The sequence below is a fragment of the Oryctolagus cuniculus genome, chromosome 10 (genome assembly GCF_964237555.1).
Source record: "Oryctolagus cuniculus chromosome 10, mOryCun1.1, whole genome shotgun sequence".
NCBI lineage: Eukaryota > Metazoa > Chordata > Mammalia > Lagomorpha > Leporidae > Oryctolagus > Oryctolagus cuniculus.
In genome coordinates this window covers 101,197,314-101,217,520 of record NC_091441.1, presented here as the reverse complement: position 1 = coordinate 101,217,520, position 20,207 = coordinate 101,197,314, and the positions used below count along the sequence as shown (strand labels likewise).

The 20,207-nt window shown below is 44.2% G+C and overlaps 1 protein-coding gene across 1 annotated transcript in view; it reads right to left on the bottom strand.

Moving 5' to 3' along the window:
• SMARCC1 (SWI/SNF related BAF chromatin remodeling complex subunit C1) overlaps positions 1-20,207 on the bottom strand; it is a 166,420-nt gene that overhangs the window by 47,399 nt on the left and 98,814 nt on the right. The window contains exons 22-24 of the mRNA XM_051852494.2: positions 6,000-6,055; positions 3,647-3,758; positions 2,202-2,356 (exon numbers count right to left, since the gene is read on the bottom strand). Coding sequence (XP_051708454.1) covers positions 2,202-2,356; positions 3,647-3,758; positions 6,000-6,055 — 323 coding nt within the window. The remainder of the gene's footprint in view (positions 1-2,201; positions 2,357-3,646; positions 3,759-5,999; positions 6,056-20,207) is intronic.

Genomic DNA, 20,207 nt, shown 5'->3' with positions numbered 1-20,207 from the left:
TATTTAGTCAAAAACAGGAGAGGCTAATTCATGTTGTTAAAGGACAGCCAAGTACACTAGTTCAAATCCCAGCTGCTCCATTCTCCTATTCACCTTCCTGCTAAATGTGCCTGGGAAGGCAGAAGACAGTCCCTGCCACCACCCATGTGGGAGACCTGAATAGAGTGCCAGGCTCCTGATTTTAGTCCAGCTCTGGCTACTACGGCCATTTGGGGAATGAACCAGTGGATACATTGTAACTCTGCTTTTAAAATACATAAATAGGCCAGCGCCGTGGCTCACTAGGCTAATCCTCCACCTTGCGGCGCCAGCACCCCGGGTTCTAGTCCCAGTCGGGGCGCCGGATTCTGTCCCGGTTGCCCCTCTTCCAGGCCAGCTCTCTGCTGTGGCCAGGGAGTGTAGTGGAGGATGGCCCAAGTGCTCAGGCCCTGCACCCCATGGGAGACCAGGAGAAGCACCTGGCCCCTGCCATTGGATCAGCGCGGTGCGCCGGCTGCAGCGCGCCGGCCGCGGTGGCCATTGGAGGGTGAACCAACCGCAAAAAAGGAAGACCTTTCTTTCTCTCTCTCTCTCTCTCTCTCTCACTGTCCAGTCTGCCTGTCAAAAAAAAAAAAAAAAAAAAAAAAAAAAACAAAAAAAAACACACACACACACACACAACCATAAATAACCAATTATTTAAAAAAAAATGACAGGCCATTACTCTTGGCACAGTAACTGGAAGAGAATACGAGAATGTGCTTCTGGACTTAGTAGTGTTGTGATGTTGTTTCTTGAGTGCTAGATACATAAATGAGCTTGGTGTGTGAAAAACTCATTGTACTATCAACGTGCACATCCACCTAGGTATGCTACACTTCAAGGAAAAGCTAAAAAACAAGAAGATTAGGTAAGGGCGCAATGGAGAAAATCTTTTGTGGCTTTTGGCTCCTCATTTATAAAAAGAGAGAATATGCTCAAGACACCTTAAGGTCTATAAGAGCCTTGGAACGCTTAAGTCAGCTCAGAGACAAGGAGATGCCCAAAGAGAATAATGTGGCAAAAGACAGACTCAGATGTTTCCAATAAAGGAGAAAACAAGGCCAGTGTGAAACAAAACCAGCACCCATGTAAACCAAGAGTGTTCCTCAAAACTCCCTATATGTGGGAGTAATAGGAAAGAGAAACCTAAAGCAGAGCTTAAAAACTGTAAAATTCAGGAGGCTGGTGAGTATGAACTGAATCAGGTCCCCAAGCTACAGTTAACTAACAATCACTAGCCAAAGCATCTTTCTGGGGTGAGGAAGCAGTGCTGTGGCTTGTGCACACCCCTCCCTGTGCGCTCTCAACACATGCAGAGGGTGGGTACTTAAAAACTGTGGTCGTGTCGTCTGAACTGGTTGCTTCCCCACATTGAACACTTACAGTAATTCACAGTAGCTGACTTGTTTGAGGGAATTAAAGACCATTAAAGAGTATCTTTACTAAAGGATCAAGAACAGCTGAAGATAAAATGATTAGGAATGTTCTCATAAGCACTGTTGCTTGAAATGTGGTGACTTATTATGAAAGGAAACTACTTCTGAGGTAGAAGGGAGAATAGAAAAAAAGGTTTTTAAAACTTCACATATGCATATTTGGAATGCCTTAAAATGCTAAATTAACACAAGGTGGGGAAAAATAACATTTTCTTGTCTTAAGCATGCTGTACAGCCAATACTATGCTATAAATAGAAATAACCACCCCCAGAAAAGCTGGCAACTTCAACAAGAGAAGAAGCTATTTTAGGTACACTCTTTTTCTTCAGTCTGTAATATCAGTGGGGTAAGATATTTATACAGATTTTTGTCTTAAAAATCACAATTATTTCAGTCTGGTAGAAATCACTGGAGCAACAGTCCAAGACAAGTTCTGTAGCAAGTAAAAAAGATGGTCAGTCCCTTACAGAGACTTGCAACTGTTACTTTGATCTCTTTAGTTTACCTAAACTAAATGATACAATTGATTAGAACTAGGAAAGGCATCAGCTAGGACCAGATCTACTCTTTCTGCCTTCTTCTCCTTGCTTGTGAATTTCTTAACCTAGAAATGTCATTCAAAGAAAAGTAGTCATCTCCTACTAGGAGCAAGATTCTTTATCCTAAATGTACCCAATGAACTAAAAACAATATGACTATTCATGGCTTAAGACAGCACTGGAAAATGGCTGTCAGGGGCAAACCTTGGCTTTGGTAGCAGCTGAGGCAAGAGCAGCTGCTGCAGCTGTGGCAACATTTCCTTCAGAAATTTCGTGTTCTACTTTCTTCTTCCCAATCTCATTTTCTCTTTCTTTACATGTATCAGTGAGTTCCTTGTTCTCTTCAGTCTCCTTTTCATCTGCAAGTATCAGAAAGCTTTATTACCAGTGTATTCAATCTCAATAATCCATAGTCCCGCTTATTTTTGTCTCATGACAAACTAGGACTGATGTTACAAAAAGATCTGACTGCCTTTTTCTTCTATTTAAGAATTTTGTGGGGCCAGTGCTGTGGCCTAGTGGGCTAAACCTTTGCCTGCAGCACTGGCATTCCACGTGGGAGCCAGTTCTAGTCCCGGTTCCAGTTCTGCTCCTCTTCCAATCCAGTTCTTGGCTATGGCCTGAGAAAGCAGTAGAAGATGTCCCAAGTATTTGGGACCTTGCACTCATGTGGGAAACCTGGAAGCAGCTCCTGGCTTCGATCAACTCAGCTCCAGCCATTGCAGACATTTGGTGAGTGAACCAATGGATTGAAGATCTTTCTGTCTTTCCCTCTCTCTTTTCTGTATCTCTGCATTACAAATAAATAAAATAATTCAAAAATAAAATAAAAAGGGACCAGTGCTGTAGTACAGTGGGTTAAGACCCCAGCCTGCAGCGCCAGGATCCCATATGAGTGCCAGTTCGAATCCTGGCTGCCCCCCTTCCAATCCAGCTCTGCTATGGCTTGGGAAAACAGAAGACAGCCAACTCCTTGGGTCCCGAAAACTGCATGGGAGACCTAGAAGAAGCTCCTGGCTCATGGCTTTGGATCAGCTCAGCTTTGGCATTGTGGTCATTTGGGGAGTAATCTAGCAGCTGGAAGACTTCTCTCCCTCTCTTGCTCTACCTCTCTCTGTAACTCTATCTATAAGATAAACCTTTAAAAAAAAAATAAAGTAATTTTCTTAAACTTTTCTAAGCACTTAAGTCTGCTTCCATTTGGGAAACATTTTCTACATAGTACACCTTACCGTCTTTTGATTTCTCTGACTTCCAGGCATAGCGCCCTGGATATAAGAGAGAATTCAGTAGAACTTAGCCTAAGACCCATGCACTGGTTCCTCAGTGAATGAAATGGTCTGGAAACCCCAGGGCATGCAGAAAACCAGTTGCTAACAACACAGTAATTCTGCAAACCTTCAACACAGGCACAAAGAGGACCTCAGCAATCGACACGGAAACCAAACTGGCAAGTAACATGTTCAAATACACACTATGGAAAACCAACAGGAAAAAACATTTGTGGTACTGGTACCTATTTGCTAAATAAAACTCATTGGATATTTATCATTGCATTAAAAAGCAAGGCCATAATCAATGAGGAAATAGTTCTATGCATTTCTGCATTTCTCCTATGCCATTTTACAGTTTCACATAACTCAGCTTACCTGATTTGGTATCCTCGCTAACTTCACTGTCGGGCTCCTTCTCACCATGTTTCTCATTTTCTCCATCTTGTTTATCACCTTCATCCACTTCATTTTCCACTTTATTTTCTACCTGAAAGGTGGACAAAGCCAAAAGAAATGAGAGAATGAAAACAGTCGTTTCACAGCTGACATCTTAGACAAACAAAGATTCCACCACTTTTAACAAGAAATAGGAAAGATTTGAAGGGGTCTTGTGGAAAAGAACTAGGAAAGAAACAAATAGGGGCTGCTATTGTGGCACAAAGGGTTGATCTGCCTCGTGAGATGTGCCACAGCACTGGCCACTTTTTAATATTTTTAAATATTTATTTTGGGGCCAGCGTTGTAGTGTAGCAGGTTAAGCCTCTGCCTGCAATGCCAGCATCCAATATGGATGCTGATTTGAGTCCCAGCTGGTCCACTTCTGATCCTGCCCTCTAATTCACCTCAGACAGCAGCAGAAAATGGCTGAAGTTGCTGGGCCCCTGCACCAACAAAGGAGACCAAGATGAAGCTCCTGGCTCTAGGTTGGCACAGCCCCAGTTGTTGTGGCCATGTGGGGAGTGAACCAGTGGATGGAAGATTTCTGTCTCTCCTTGCCCCTAATTTAGACTTTCAAATAAATAAATAAATCTTTAAAAATAAATGTAAACAAGTTATTTGAAAAGCAAACAGATCAAGATCTCCCATCAGCCAGTTCAATTCCCACATGTCAGCGATGGCAGGGCTGGGCCAGGCCAAAGTGACGAGCCAGGAACTTTACCCAAGTCTCCCACACAGGCAGCAGGGAACAAATCATTTAAGCCATCACCTCTGCATCCAGAGAACACTTTAGGAGGAAGCTGGAATCAGGAGTGGAGCCAGGACTAAACACAGGCATTCTGATATGGGATGTGGGCATCCAAATCAGCAACTTAACCACTAAGCCAACACCCACCCTTATAATTTTATTATGTAACACATAATCAATACCTAAAATACCTACCTATATTTTATATATTTGCTCAAACAGTGACTAACTACTGTAACAATATGAGGAATTAAGAGTTCCTGAACTTGAATATGCTGTATAGTCCTGTTCTGCATAATTTATTTTGCAAGCAGAGTCTAGCTTTTTTTAAATGAACTTATTTTTTACTTTTTAAACAGATTTATTTATTTGAAAGAGCTACACAGAGAGGGGAAACAGAGAGAAAGAGGTTTTCCATATGCTGGTTCACTCCCCAAATGGCCACAATGGCCCGAGCTGCCCCAATCCAAAGCCAGGAGCTTCTTTCAGGTCTCCCACATGGGCATAGGGGCTCAAGGGCTTGGCCATCTTCTAATACTTTCCCAGGCCTTAGCAGAGAGTTGGATGGGAAGTGGAACAGCCAGGACTTGAACCAGTGCCCATATGGGGTGCTGGAACTTCAAGCTGGGGCTTTAAACCACTGTGCCACAGCACTTGCCCCAGCACAGTCTCTTATGAAACAGGATTGTGTCACTAACAATCCATGCACTTTGCTACCATCTACATATTGGACTTATTGTCCCTCCCCCTTCAGCTGGAATCTTTGATTACCTATCCTCCACTTTCAACTTCTTGTAGTTCCACTTGCATATTAAAAGTTACTTCAAATGTCAGCTTCTTATTAACTCTTCTCTAAATATTCACTTGCTGGCAATTAACTGTACTAGAAAATTATTTCATACTCACTAATTTTCTTCTAGAACAAGTATACCAAACAGACCCTATAATTCACCATTTACAAGAACTACAAGGACCGGTGCCACAGCACAGCAGGTTAATCCTCTGTCTGCGGCGCCAGCATCCCATATGGTTGCCAGGTTCTAGTCCTGATTGCTCCTCTTCCAATCCAGCTCTCTGTTGTGGCCTGGGATGGCAGTGGAGGATGGCCCAACTGCTTGCGCCCCTGCATCCGCGTGGGAGACCAGGAAGAAGCACCTGGCTCCTGGCTTCGGATCAGCTCTCTGTCTCTCTCACACTGTCTGTAACTCTACCTGTCAAATTAAAAAAAAAAAAAAAAAAAAAAAAAAAAAAAAAACAAAAAACAAACAAACAAACAACAAACTACAACCACAACTTTCACATCCAGAGTCCCAACTGTGTGTGCCTGAAAGACACACAAAAGATAGGAGGCAGAGAATCTACGCAGAATAAATAAATGAAAAATATCCTGTATTGCCCCTTGTGAGAACTGTGCTTATACCAACAAAGTTCATGAGGATGACACAACTATTTATAGTCCCTGATGAGATTCAAAAAGCCAAATCACTGTGCTGTGATGTAGCGATCTCTGCCTTTTCGGTTGGAAGACAATTCAGACTTTACCTTCTCAGGCTGCTGACTGTCCACATCTGTTTCCACTTTCTCCTCTTCAGCTCCTTCTACAAGTAAAAGAACAAGACTGTGTAATTCAATATGGAAAAAACTGAAAGCTATTGTGACACAGCTATCAGTGTGTATGAAATGCAACCATATGTAGTTATATGCCACAGGACTGACAATAGTCAGATACAAAACAAACATACCTTATAATACAGTTTGAAAACAAGTGAAAGTAATGTATGGTGTTGGTAATCAGGCCAGGGGTTAACTGGAGAAGGACAGGAGTAACAGGGAGCTGGTGCAGCAGGTTAAGCGGCTGCCTGTAGTGCAGCATCTCATATGAGCACCAGTCTGAGTCCTAGCTTCTCCACTTCCAATCAAGCTCCCTGCAAATGCATCCGGGAAAGCAGCAGAAATGGCCTAGATTCTTAGGCCTCTGCCACCCATGTAGGAAACCTGGATGGAATTTCATGTTTGTGGCTTTGGCCTGGCTCAGCCCTAGCTGTTGCAGCCATATGAGATGTTGGAGATGCAGGTTGTGGCTACACATGCAACACCATAACCCTGTGCCCATAAAGTGACATCTTAGTAGGTACAACCAATATGCATCCTTAATATTCTGATTCTTCATGTGGACACTGCTGATATAGCTTAATTGTAGAAAAGACTATTCAGGGCTTTCACTTTCTAGATGTATAAAAATTAAAAGTTCAAGACATTTTAAGTAAAAATAGCACAGAAATTCATCTTTATGTAACACTTAACAAGATTTCTCCGTTTCCTTAACTCCATGAAAAAATTAATTGTAAAACACGTACATAGGGTTGGTTGTTTCTCTGGAGAGACTTAATGTAATACCAGTACAACTGAAAATATATATCCAGGGGGCCAGCATTGTGGCATGGATGGTCAAGCTATCATCTATATTTCTGGCATCCCATATGGGTGCTGGTTTGAGTCTAATACAGCTCCCCTGTTAATGTGTCTGGGAAAGCAGTGGAAGATGGTCACACTGTTTGGGCCCTTGCATTCACATAGGAGAACCAGAAGCAACTCCAGGTTCCTGGTTTCAGCCTGGCCCAGCACTGGCTGTAGAGGCTATTTAGGGAGTGAACCAGTGGATGGAAGATCTGTCTCTGCCTTGCAAATAAAGTGAAAACGAAAACTCAAAAATAGTGGCTGGCGCCATGGCGCACTAAGTTAATCCTCCGCCAGCATCCCATATAGGGGCTGGTTCTAGTCCCGGTTGCTCCTCTTCCGATCCAGCTCTTTGCTGTGGCCTGGGATAGCAGAAGATGGCCCAAGTGCTTGGACCCCTGCACCCGCATGGAAGACCAGGAAGAGGCACCTGGCTCCTGGCTTTGCATTGGTGCAGCTCCAGCTGTTGTGGCCATTTAGAGAGTGAACCAATGGAAGACCTTTGTCTCTCTTTCTCACTGTCTCTAACTCTACCTGTCAAATTAATAAATAAAAATCTTAAAAAAAAAATAAATGAAAAAGCAGTCAGTGCTATGGTGAAGCCAGCTAAGCTACCACCTGCAATGCCAGCATTCTCTACTGTCACAGAGGTTGGAGTCCTGGCTGCTCTGATTTTGATCCAACTCCCAGTTAAGGTACCTAGAAAGGCACTGGAAGATGGCCCAAGTGCATAGACTCTGCCACCCATGTGGGAGACCCAGAAGAATCCAGACTCCTGGTTTCATTCTGAACCAGTCCCACCTGGCGCAGTCATTTGAGGAGTGAACCAGCAGATGGAAGACACCACTCACTCATTCTCTCCTTCAAATACATAAATAAATCTTAAAAAAAAAAAAAAAAAAAAAAAAAAAACCACGACATTAAAAGTTACTCGACAAGAAAGATTCCTTCCTCGATTTCTTGAGGATAGGACAAATTTCCTTCACTACAGAATTTGAGCTGATGTGAAGCGCCAAGGTACCTCATATTTGGAGATGTCATGAATCTCATCTCACCTAAGGCATTAGGGCTTCTAAGCCTAGTATGTAAAGAGTGACCAGAGTATAAAAGAACTGGGACAAGGAGCAAAAGCATCGGATGATTTGGAGGGACAAAGAAACAGCCTGGGATTCCTGCACAGAGCTGCTCACAGTAGTGGTCAGTGTGCTCTCCAGCCAGGAACAAACCCTGCCTATTAGAGGAAACAACCAACATTCTCTGCAAGACATTTTTAAATTCTAGATCAGCACAGCTCCAGCCGCTGCAGCCAACTAAGGAGTAAACCAGCGGATGGAAGACCTCTCTCTCTCTCTCTCTGCTTCTCCTTTTCGCTCTGTGTAACTCTGACTTTCAAGTAAATAAATAAATCTTAAAAAAAATAGTGGTCACAAATTAGCATAAATATAAAATATTCATTACTGGTACTGGCACTGTAGTATAGTGATTAAAGCCACCATTTTGTAGTGCCAGGATCCCGTATGGGTGCCAGTTCCCTGCTAATGTGACAGGAAAAGTAGCAGAAGATGATGGCCCAAGTACTTGGGCCCTAGAAAACCATACGGGAGACCAGGAAGAAGCTCCTGGATCCTGACTTTGATCGGCTCAACTCCAGTCACTGGAGCCATTTGTGGGAGTGAACCAGAGAATGGTTCTGTCTCTGCCTTTCAGATAAATAAATAAATGAATTTTTTTAAAAAAGTCCATAAATCCACAGATATCTAATACTCTAATCATAATGCAATGGAATTAGATGTTTAAAATTTTCTAGGTGAGGGCCGGCTTTGTGGCACAGCAGTAAAGCTGCTGCCATATAGGCACCAGTTTGAGTCCTGGCTGCTCCCCACCCAATCCTGCTAACACACCTGGGAAAAACAGAAGATGGTCTAGGTCCTTGGGCCCCTACACCCATGTGGGAGACCTGGAAGTTGTTCTTGGCTCCTAGCTTTGGATCAGCCCAGCTCTGGCCGTTGCAGCCATTTGGGAAGTGAACTAGCGGATGAAAGATATCTCCTTAACCCTGTGTTCAAATAAATGAACAAATCTTTTTAAAAAAACCCACATGTTCAAATATTTTTTATGCAGAAATTCTACCGAACTCCTCGAAAGGACAGTTACAATTTCAAAGACTAAATAAAAAAATTATCTCATGAATTCAGTATAGTTTTGATTCAAAAATCAATTAAGAGTTAAGGGGCGGCCAGTGTCGCGGCTCACTAGGCTAATCCTCCACCTTGCGGCGCCGGCACCCCGGGTTCTAGTCCCGGTCAGGGCGCCGGTTCTATACCGGTTGCCCCTCTTCCAGGCCAGCTCTCTGCTGTGGCCAGGGAAGTGCAGTGGAAGATGGCCCAAGTGCTTGGGCCCTGCACCCCATGGGAGACCAGGATAAGTACCTGGCTCCTGCCACTGGATCAGCGCGGTGCGCCGGCTGCAGCGTGCCGGCCGCAGCGGCCATTGGAGGGTGAACCAACGGCAAAGGAAGACCTCTCTCTCTGTCTGTCTCTCTCACTGTCCACTCTGCCTGTCCAAAAAAAAAAAAAAAAAAAAAAGAGTTAAGGGGAAAGGTGTGTGGCACAGTGGGTTAAGCAGCGCCCTGCAGTGCTGGTAACCAGCTGAGAGTCTGACTCTTCCATTTTTGATTCAGTTCCCTGCTGGAGCACTTGGAATGGTAATGGAAGATGGCCAGATTCCCTGGTTCTTTGCAACCATGTAGTTGCGTAGCAGGGAGGCTGCCGGTTCGAGTCCCAGCTGTTCCACTTCCAATCCAACTCTTTGCTATGGCCTAGGAAAGTAGCAGAAATGGCCCAAGCCCTTGGGCCCCTACCCCTGCTTGGGAGACCTGGAAGAAGCTCCTAGCTCCTGGCTTTGGACTGGCACAGCTCTGGCCGTTGTGGCCAACTGGAGAGTGAGCCAGTGGATGGAAGACCTCTCTCTCTGCCTCTCATTCTCTCTCTGTGTAACTCTTTGAAATGAATAAATAAATGTAGAAAAAAAAAAGTTAACACTTGACTTTGCACTCCAATTTTGCTGAGCCAATTCCCAAACTATAAACATTTGCTATTTCCAAATTTATTCCATTAGTCACAGACCAATATAAATCACATTGTTCACAACTCATTCAGAAATATTCAAATTATAATGTAGTATATAGCACTTATTAAATTATAAAAGGATCCAAATTCAGCAGCTACAAGTACAGAGTATGTATAACACTTGACAGGAGTTAAATGATAAGCTAATTCAAATATGGTGAATCAATTATTCTGCTCAGGCCATTCAAAGATCAGCCCTCATAGTATCTCTTTTTTTTTTTTTTTTTTTTTTTTTGGACAGGCAGAGTGGACAGTGAGAGAGAGAGAAAGAAAGGTTTTCCTTTGCCGTTGGTTCACCCTCCAATGGCCGCTGCGGCCGGCACGCTGCGCTGATCCGAAGGCAGGAGCCAGGTGCTTCTCCTGGTCTCCCATGGGGTGCAGGGCCCAAGCACCTGGGCCATCCTCCACTGCACTCCCGGGCCACAGCAGAGAGCTGGCCTGGAAGAGGGGCAACCGGGACAGAACCCGGCACCCCGACTGGGACTAGAACCCAGGGTGCTGGCGGCGCAGGTGCAGGATTAGCCTATTGAGCCGCGGCGCCGGCCAGCACTCATAGTCTCACACACTTCCTACCAGTCTGCTAATCCAAGCTCTGACAATGCAGAAAGGAGATTCTACCCTGACAAGGACTAAAGCTTATACCTAATTTCTTTCTTCTTTGTTTCAAACCCTACTAAATAAGAAATAGTTAAATTTGTAAACTATTTCTAAGCCCTTAATGCTTGGTATTATCTACCAAAAATCTTTTCAAAAGATATATATATAAAAGTATCTCGCTTACTTTACAAAATACAGAAACTTCATTGAATCAAATAAGAAGGCTTTGCCAACTCTTTTCAATTCCATGACCACAGAAAATCAAAAAACTCTACAAACCCCCCCCCCCCCCCCACACACACAAACACACACACACGGTTGAGCAAAGTAAGATCCACGCATTCATCAGGCCCAGGTTTCCTCTGCCTCAGCTTGGCACATTTTACAGTGCATAATTGATGAACAGCATCAGAGCTGTGGCATGGCCTGCTAATTTAAGCCTTCATCTAAGAAAAAGAAAAATAAGTGAGTGCTCAAAATAAGAATTAATGCAAAGATCTTCAAATTATTATTTGCAAGACAGAGTTACAGACAGAAGTAGAGACAGAGAGAGAGCTCTTCCATCCAATGCTTTACTCCCCATATGGCCATAACAGCCAGAACTGCGCTGCTGATCTTCGAAGCCAGGAGCCAGGAGTTTCTTCCGGGTCTGCCAGTTGGGTACAGGGGCCCAAGGACTTGGGCCATCTTTTACTGCTTTCCCAGGCCATAGCAGAGAGCTGGATGGGAAGTGGAGCAGCCGAGTCTCGAACCGGCACTCATATGGGATGCCGGCACTTCAGGTCAGGGCTTTAACCCACTGAGCCACAGCGCCAGCCCCCAAATTAATTTTTAAATCAAAGGCTTGGTCCTCGGATAAAACCAATGCTAAAAACAGGGCAACAGTTTGCTCCGAGGGCTGTACTGAACAATTTAATCAGAAATTGCAAAATGAAACTACTAGATACTCAAGTTAAAGACAACAGGCAAAAGCACAGGTTAAGCAAGCGCTATGCAAATTCAGAAAACCCACAGCAAATTTTAAACTGGACAAGATTTCACTCATATCTACTCAAACTGAGTAGAGAACACCAGGAATTCAGGTGACATTACCAGTGGAGCATCAGCTGGCGATTTTAATTTTATTTCATATAGTTAATTTTTTTATTAAAGATTAAATAGGGGCCGGTGCCGCGGCTCAATAAGCTAATCCTCCGCCTGCAGCGCCAGCACTCCGGGTTCTAGTCCCGGTCGGGGCACCGGATTCTGTCCCGGTTGCCCCTCTTCCAGGCCAGCTCTCTGCTGTGGCCAGGGAGTGCAGTGGAGGATAGCCCAAGTGCTTGGGCCCTGCACCCACATGGGAGATCAGGAGAAGCACCTGGCTCCTGGCTTTGGATCAGCGCGGTGCGCCGGCCGCAACATGCTGACCATTGGAGGGGGAACCAACGGTAAAAGGAAGACCTTTCTCTCTGTCTCTCTTTCACTGTCCATTCTGCCTGTTAAACAAAAAAAAAAAAAAAAAAAAAAAAAAGATTAAATAGGGGGGCGGACGGTGCTGTGTAGTGGTTAAAGCCGCAGCCTGCAGTGCCAGCATCATGTCTGGGTGCTAGGTCCAGTCCTGGCTGTTCCACTTCCAATCCAGCTCTATGTTATAGACTGGGAAAGCAGTGGAAGATAGCCCAATTCCTTGGGCCCTTGCACCCATGTGGTACACTTTTGGAGGAAGCTCCATTCTCCTGCCTTTGCACTGGCCCAGCTCTGTCATTGTAGCCAGTTGGGGAGTGAACCAGTGGATGAAGACCTCTCTCTCTCTCTCTCTGCCTCTCTTGTAACTCTGACTTTCAAATATATAAAGAAATCTTTTGACACCCCATATACGTACCAGTTAGCATCCCAGCTGCTCTACTTCCTTTCCAACTCTTTGCTAGTGGCTTGGAAAAAGCATTGGAAGATGGCTCAAGTGTTTGGGTATGTGCCACCCAACGAGCAGACCTATATGAAGGTCCTGGCCTTGGCCTAGCCCAGCCCTGAATGTATGGCCATCTGGAGAGTCAATCAGCAGATAGAAGATCTCTTTCTCTTTCTCTGTGTAACTCTGCCTTTCAAATAAATAAATAAACCCTATTTAAAAAATTAAATGAAAATCACAAAAAGAAAATTCATCTGAAGCACAGGCTGTATAGACTGCATGTAGCTGAGGTAAATATAGAAATACATAGTCGAGAATGATAACAATAAATCTTCAGCCTAAGTTATTTGGTGGTCAGCCGTTACTTCTTTCACAATGATGGAAAAGAATAATGTAAATGAATAATGTAAGAACCTCTGGAAATACATTGTTGATAATTATATATGAAACAGGGGGCCCACGCTATGGCATGGCGGGTAAGGCCGCCACCTGCAATGCCGGCATCCCATATGGGTGCCAGTTCAAGTCTGGCTGCTCCGATTCCGAACCAGCTCTCTGCTATGGCCTGGGAAAGCAGTAGAGGATGGCCCAAGTCCTTGGTTCCCTGCACCCGCTTGGCAGACCTGGAGGAGGCTCGTATGGCCTGGGAAAGCAGTGGAGGATGGCGCAGAGCCGCTGCACCTGCATGGGAGACCTGGGAGAAGCTCCTGGCTCCGGACTGGTGCAGCTCCGGCCGTTGCGGCCAACTGGGGAGTGAACCAAGTGGATGGAAGACCTCTCGTTCTCTTTCTCTCTCTCTCTCTCTCTCTATATATATATCTCCGACTTTCCAATAAATAAATAATCTTTAAAGAAGCTGGTAGTGCATCTGAAGGTAATTTATTCATGTCATGCCTCTTGAAGATTAGCGAAAGAAAATTAGATAATTAAGTCCTTACTAGTAAAAATGTCATCTGCCCAATCCCACAGAATAGCACTGCTAAACAATAAGCTGTAAAGAGTATCTAACGATTCCACTCCTTTTACAGATGAAACAACTAAGACACAGCAATGGTAAACGCTGTTTAAAGTCTTGAGGCAACATGAAGCAGAAACAGAAGTAGGATTTAGGACTCTAGACTCACTAAATCAAAAAATAGTATACTATCTGTAAGAGATCCACTCTCAATACAAATAAACAAGAGACAGAAAATAAAAAAATGGAAAAAGATATTCCATAGAAATTGCTGGAATGGGACACTAGTATCAGATAATATAGACTTTAAGGCAAAAATCAGAATAAGATTATATAAAGAGGGGCTGACACTGTGGCATAATGGGTAAAGCCACCACTTGCAATGCCGGCATCCCATATGGGCACCAGTTCTTATCCTGGCTGCTCCACTTCTGATCCAACTCCCTGCTAACGCGCCTAGGAAAGCAGCAGAAGATGGCCCAAGTGCAACCAACAACTGACACTCCAAATATATAAAAGAAAATTTAAGGAAGAAACAGCTCAACAAGGGAGATTTCAGCACTCTACTTTCAGCAAACCATAGACCTACACAAAGGATAAATAAAACATAATCAACTGCATCCAACAACAGAATAAATTACTTAAGTGCATAAAGATCATTCGCCAGGACAGGCCACATGTTAAAACAAGTCTCAATTAAAAAACACAGAATCTAATCCTCCGCCTAGCGGCGCCGGCACACCGGGTTCTAGTCCCGGTCGGGGCGCCGGATTCTGTCCCGGTTGCCCCTCTTCCAGGCCAGCTCTCTGCTGTGGCCAGGGAAGTGCAGTGGAGGATGGCCCAGGTGCTTGGGCCCTGCACCCCATGGGAGACCAGGAGAAGCACCTGGCTCCTGGCTCCTGCCATCGATCAGCGCGGTGCGCCGGCCGCAGCGCGCCGGCTGCGGCGGCCATTGGAGGGTGAACCAACGGCAAAAGGAAGACCTTTCTTTCTGTCTCTCTCTCTCTCTCACTGTCCACTCTGCCTGTCAAAAAACAAACAAACAAACAAACAAACACAGAATCATGCAAATTATCTTCTGATTACAACGCAACATAATCAAACTCAGTATCAGAAGAAAATCAAAGACTTCACCAAAAAATATTTAAATAAATCAGTAACAATCAAACGAAAGAAGAAATCACAAGAAAAATTACAAAGCACATGGAGAAAAATAGCATATTACATCAAAACTCACAGAATATACTAAAAGCAATTCTTTTTTTTTTTTTTTTTAATTTTTTTTGACAGGTAGAGTTAGAGAGAGACAGAGAGAAAGGTCTTGCTTCCGTTGGTTCACCCCCCAAATGGCCGCTACGCCCAAAATGCTGCGCTGTGCCAATCTGAAGCCAGGAGCCAGGTGTTTCCTCCTGGTCTCCTATGTGGGTGCAGGGCTCAAGCACTTGGACCATCCTCCACTGCCTTCCCGGGCCATAGCAGAGAGCTGGACTGGAAGAGGAGCAACCAGGACAGAATCTGGCATCCTGACCAGGACTAGAATCCGGGGTGCAGGCGCTGCAGGCAGAGGATTAGCCTAGTGAGCCTTGGTGCTGGCCCAAAAGCAATTCTTAGAAGGAAATTTATACAGCCGTAAACATAAACAAAAATAAAGTAAAATCTTAAATAGCTTACATTACACCTTAAGGAAGCAGAAATAAAGAGCCAACAATCCAAAGCAATTAAAGATTAGAATGGAGACATATTAAGAAACAGCAAGGGTGTTTGCGCTGCAGCACAGCGGGTTAACACCCTGGCATCAAGTGCCAGCATCCCATATGGGCTCTGGTTAGAGACCTGGCTGCTCCACTTCCCATCCAGCTCTCTCTTATGGCCTGGGAACGCAGTGGAGGATGGCGCCAGGCCCCCACACCCGCATGGGAGACCCGGGAGAAGCTCCTGACTCCTGGCTTCGAATCAGTGCAGCTCTGGCTGTTGAGGTCAATTGGGGAGTGAACCATTGGATGGAAGACCTCTCTATCTCTCTGCCTCTCCTCTGTGTAATTCTTTCAAATAAATAAATAAATATTAAAACAAAATAGAACAGCAAAACTTAATAGAGTTATGAAACCAAAAGCTAGCTTATTTAAAAGAAAAAAATCCCAACGACTCTTTATTTAAACTTATAAAAGAAAAAATGCAGGCCGGCGCCGCGGCAAACTAGGCTAATCCTCCGCCTTGTGGCGCCGGCACACTGGGTTCTAATCCCGGTTGGGGCGCCGGATTCTGTCCCGGTTGCCCCTCTTCCAGGCCAGCTCTCTGCTGTGGCCAGGGAGTGCAGTGGAGGATGGCCCAGGTGCTTGGGCCCTGCACCCCATGGGAGACCAGGAAAAGCACCTGGCTCCTGGCTCCTGCCATCGGATCAGTGCGGTGCGCCGGCTGCGGCGGCCATTGGAGAGTGAACCAACGGCAAAGGAAGACCTTTCTCTCTGTCTCTCTCTCACTGTCCACTCTGCCTGTCAAAAAAAAAAAAAAAAAAAAAAAAAAAAAAATGCAGAAAAGCAGGCAGATTTGTTTACTAGTATCAGCAACAATAATGGGGATGTTACTACTGACACTGTGGGGATGGGTATTTGGCTGTGCATTTACTCTGGGACATCTGCCTAGTTCAATTCCCAATTCTCCTTCCCAGTCCAGCTTTCAGCCAATGTGTACCTTGGTGTGGGGAGCAATCCGGACTAGACTGAGTTACTGGAATTAAGACTTATTCTATGCATCTGCTCTCCCACAATATGGCGCTGGGAGAGAAGTAAACAGCTTCTGCACAGCTGCCTCCAGTTCAGCTAATAAACTATAGGACTTGCTCCTGATTGGAGGAGAGCAGCGTACTCGGCGTGTGGGCAGCCGAGTTGGGATTGGCAGAGGAGGACTATAAAGGAGGAGAGAGACGGCATGCACCAGGAACATCTAAGGGGAACATCTAGCTGAAGGAACACCTGTGCAGCCCCCCAGAGAACCGGCCGGCGGTGTGCCGCTCCCCTGCGGAAGTGGGGAATGTGGCCAGGGGGAACTGCCCTTCCACGGAGGTGGAAGGGATAGTAGCCAACCCGGGAAGAACCAGCAGCAAACCCGGGGAGGGCCGAGCAGACGAAAGAACAGCGCAGGGTCCTGTGTCGTTCCTCCACGAAGAGGGGGAGCGACATAATGGTGCCGTGACTCGGATATGAAGCCTAGGCAGGGTTTAGTGTCGTTCCTCCATGAAGAGGGGGAGCGACACCTTGGGAGGCAGCAGGTTGGCTAAAGTATTTGGGGACCTGCACCATGAAGAGATTTGGCTTCAGCCCAACTCTGCCCTGGCTTGTGTGGACATCTGGAGAAGTAAACAAGCAAATGGAAGATTTTGTCTCCATTTCTCAAGATTTTTGAATAAAATGAAAATAAACAAAATTCATTTTTAATAAACAGAACACCAGGGCCAGTGTTTTGGCATAGCAAGTAAAGTCACCGCTGCGTGGCCAGCATCCCATGTATGTGCCAGTTTGTGCCCTGGCTGCTCCACTTCTGACCCAGCACTCTGCTAATGGCCTAGGGAAAGCAGCAGAAAACGGACCAAATGCTTGGACCCTTGTAATCCACATCCAGGACTAGCATGAAAGTCCTGGCTCTGGCCTGACCCAGACACAGCCACTGCGGTTATTTGGGTAGTGACCCAGAAGGAGGAAGATCGATTCATTCTCTCTCTCTCTAACTCTGCCTTTCAAATAAATAAATCTTTAAAAAAAATATATCAGAAACTTTCTAAAAAGCAGCCTGAGATAATTCACATAACACAGAATTCACTCATTAAAGGACGCAATTCAGATTTTAGTATATTCACAGAGGTGTACAACCATCAATACCATCATCCAAAAGAGGTACTGTCTAGCTATCAGATCCTTTATCCTTCAGCCCTCCCAGCCCTAGGCAACCATTAATCCTTCTGTTTGTACTAATTTGCCCATTCAGGACAACCCATACAGATGTAATTAGATAAAATGTTGGGCCATTCTCCCCTACTTTCCCAGGCACATTAGCAGGGAGCTGGATCAGAGGTGGATCAGAGGAAACACGAACCGGTGTTGCAGACAGCAGCTTTCCAGGCTATACCACAGCACTGGCCCCGTATCTTGTCTATCTTAACTTGCCAGAATTAAAGGCTCATTCACAATGCGATACAAGTAAACAGTTAATTCCCTTTTATAGCAAAGTTAATACTGCATCTTACATTTTGCTTAAAGAAGTCTTCAAAATGCTAATGAAAAAATGCATATTATGAGAACAGCATGCATATATTTCAAATTTTTTATAAAACAATAATCATCTTCTAATGCCAATTTTTTTCAAAACTGTTTTGGTACTGCCTCTCATACAAAAATTAATTCCAATGTTTCACAAACCCTTTTTAAAAGTTGAGGGGACAGGCCCGCGCCACGGCTCACTTGGCTAATCTTCTGCCTGCGGCACCGGCACTCTGGGTTCTAGTCCCGGTTGGGGCGCCAGATTCTGTCCCAGTTGCTCCTTTTCCAGTCCAGCTCTCTGCTCTGCAGCACACTGCTGTGGCCCAGGAAGGCAGTGGAGGATGGCCCAAGTGCTTGGGCCCTGCACCTGCATGGGAGACCAGGAGGAAGCACCTGGCTCCTGGCTTTGGATCAGCGCAGCGCGCCAGCCACAGCAGTGCCGGCCATAGTGGCCATTTGGGTGGTGAACCAACGGAAAAGGAAGACCTTTCTGTCTCTCTCTAACTCTGCATGTCAAAAAAAAAAAAAAAAAAAAAAAAAAAAGAGGGGACAATTTCTAACTCACTTCTTTGAGGTCAGTGTTACCCTGATACCAATCCAGATAGCTATCAGAAAAAGGAACAGACAAATAATCTTGAAGAAAATAGTAGCAAATAAATGTTAAATGGATTTCTCATACTGATCAAGTGGGAATTTCCCAAGAAATTAAAGGGCCTTTCAATATGTAAGAACCAATTATAGAATAAAATAAAAACACCAAATGACCACATCAGTTGACAAAAAAAAAAAAAAGCACTAAATCAATCAGCAAGCTAGAAATAAAAGGGACCTTCCTAAATTTGATAAAGGAAATCTGAAAAAAAAAAAAAAATCACAGTTAACATCATACTTAATAAAAGATTTCCACCCAAGATCAGAAAAATGATTATAATTACAACAGTGTCCAAAAACAATAAAGCACACTGGAATAAATTTAACCACGGAAAGAGAAGACTAAAACTTCAAAACACTGCTTAAAGAAATTAAAGAAAAAAATTTAAATAAATGGAATGTCAAGTTATGTTTGTGGATTAAAAGACTTAATATTGTTATGATGCAATATTCTCTAAGTCAATCTACTGATTTAATTAAATTGCTGTAAAAATTTCTGTTGCTCTTCTGGAAGGCAGAGGGGCAAAAAGAAAAGCATAAGGTGATTCTAAATCCATATGTAGTTTTAAGGGACCCCGAACAACAAAATGATCTTACCAGAGAACAAAGCTAGAGAAGAGTTCCAGATCTCAACACTCAATATAAAAACAACAGTAATCACAACAGAGTATTCAAACATAAAATTTACAAAAAGGTCAATGGAATAAAATTAAGCATCTAAAAATAAACCCATCACATCTATGGTCAATTAATCTTGAAAACAGCGCCAAGAACATTACATAGGAAAAGAACAGCATCTTCAACAAATGGGGGTAAGACAATTCATCTGGAGATTCACATGCAAAAAGACTGACTTGGGATCACTATTCTACACCGTATACAAATATTAACTCAAAATGTATCAAAGACTTAACTCTAGAACTAATACTTAAAAATTCTTTGCAAAAACAACTCTATGATTTCCTCCAGTAGAAGAAAACCTCCTAACTCATTCTAATTAGCCAGGACTGTCTGAATTCCAAAATCAGGGAGAGCATTAAAAGAAAAATTACATGGGCTGGGGCTGTGGCGTAGCAGGTAAAGCCACCACTTGCAGTGCCAGCAAACCTTTTGGGCACTAACAGTGGAAGATGCCCCTGCAGCCATGTGGGAGACCCGGATGAAACTCCTTGCTCTGGCTTGGTCCAACCCTAGCCATTGAAGCCAACTGAGGAGGGAACCAGTGGATGGAGGACCTCTCTGTTTCTCTCTCTGCCTCTCTCTAAACCTTTCAAAAAAAAAGTTAAAAAAAATTACACATCACTATCTTTCTTAACAATATGAAAGAATAAAATCCAACAATGTATACAGAAAAATGATACATCCTCTCCAAGCATGACTTGTCTGAAGTATTGAACATTTTTAATTTTTAAAATCAACATACACAAAAGTATATAGTCTTTGTATACAAAACCATTATCATGGATGAAAATGAACTTCAAAGATCAGTACTATTTACAACAGCTACAAAAAATTTCAATATCTTAAAATAAGTTTAACCAAGGAACTCTACAATGAAAATTATGAAACACTATAGAAATAGAAGACACACACACAGAAAAAATGGAGGCCAGCGCCGTGGCTCAATAGGCTAATCCTCCGCCTTGCGGCGCCGGCACACTGGGTTCTAGTCCCAGTCGGGCGCTGGATTCTGTCCTGGTTGCCGCTCTTCCAGGCCAGCTCTCTGCTGTGGCCAGGGAGTGCAGTGGAGGATGGCCCAAGTGCTTGGGCCCTGCACCCCATGGGAGACCAGGAAAAGCACCTGGCTCCTGGCTTCGGATC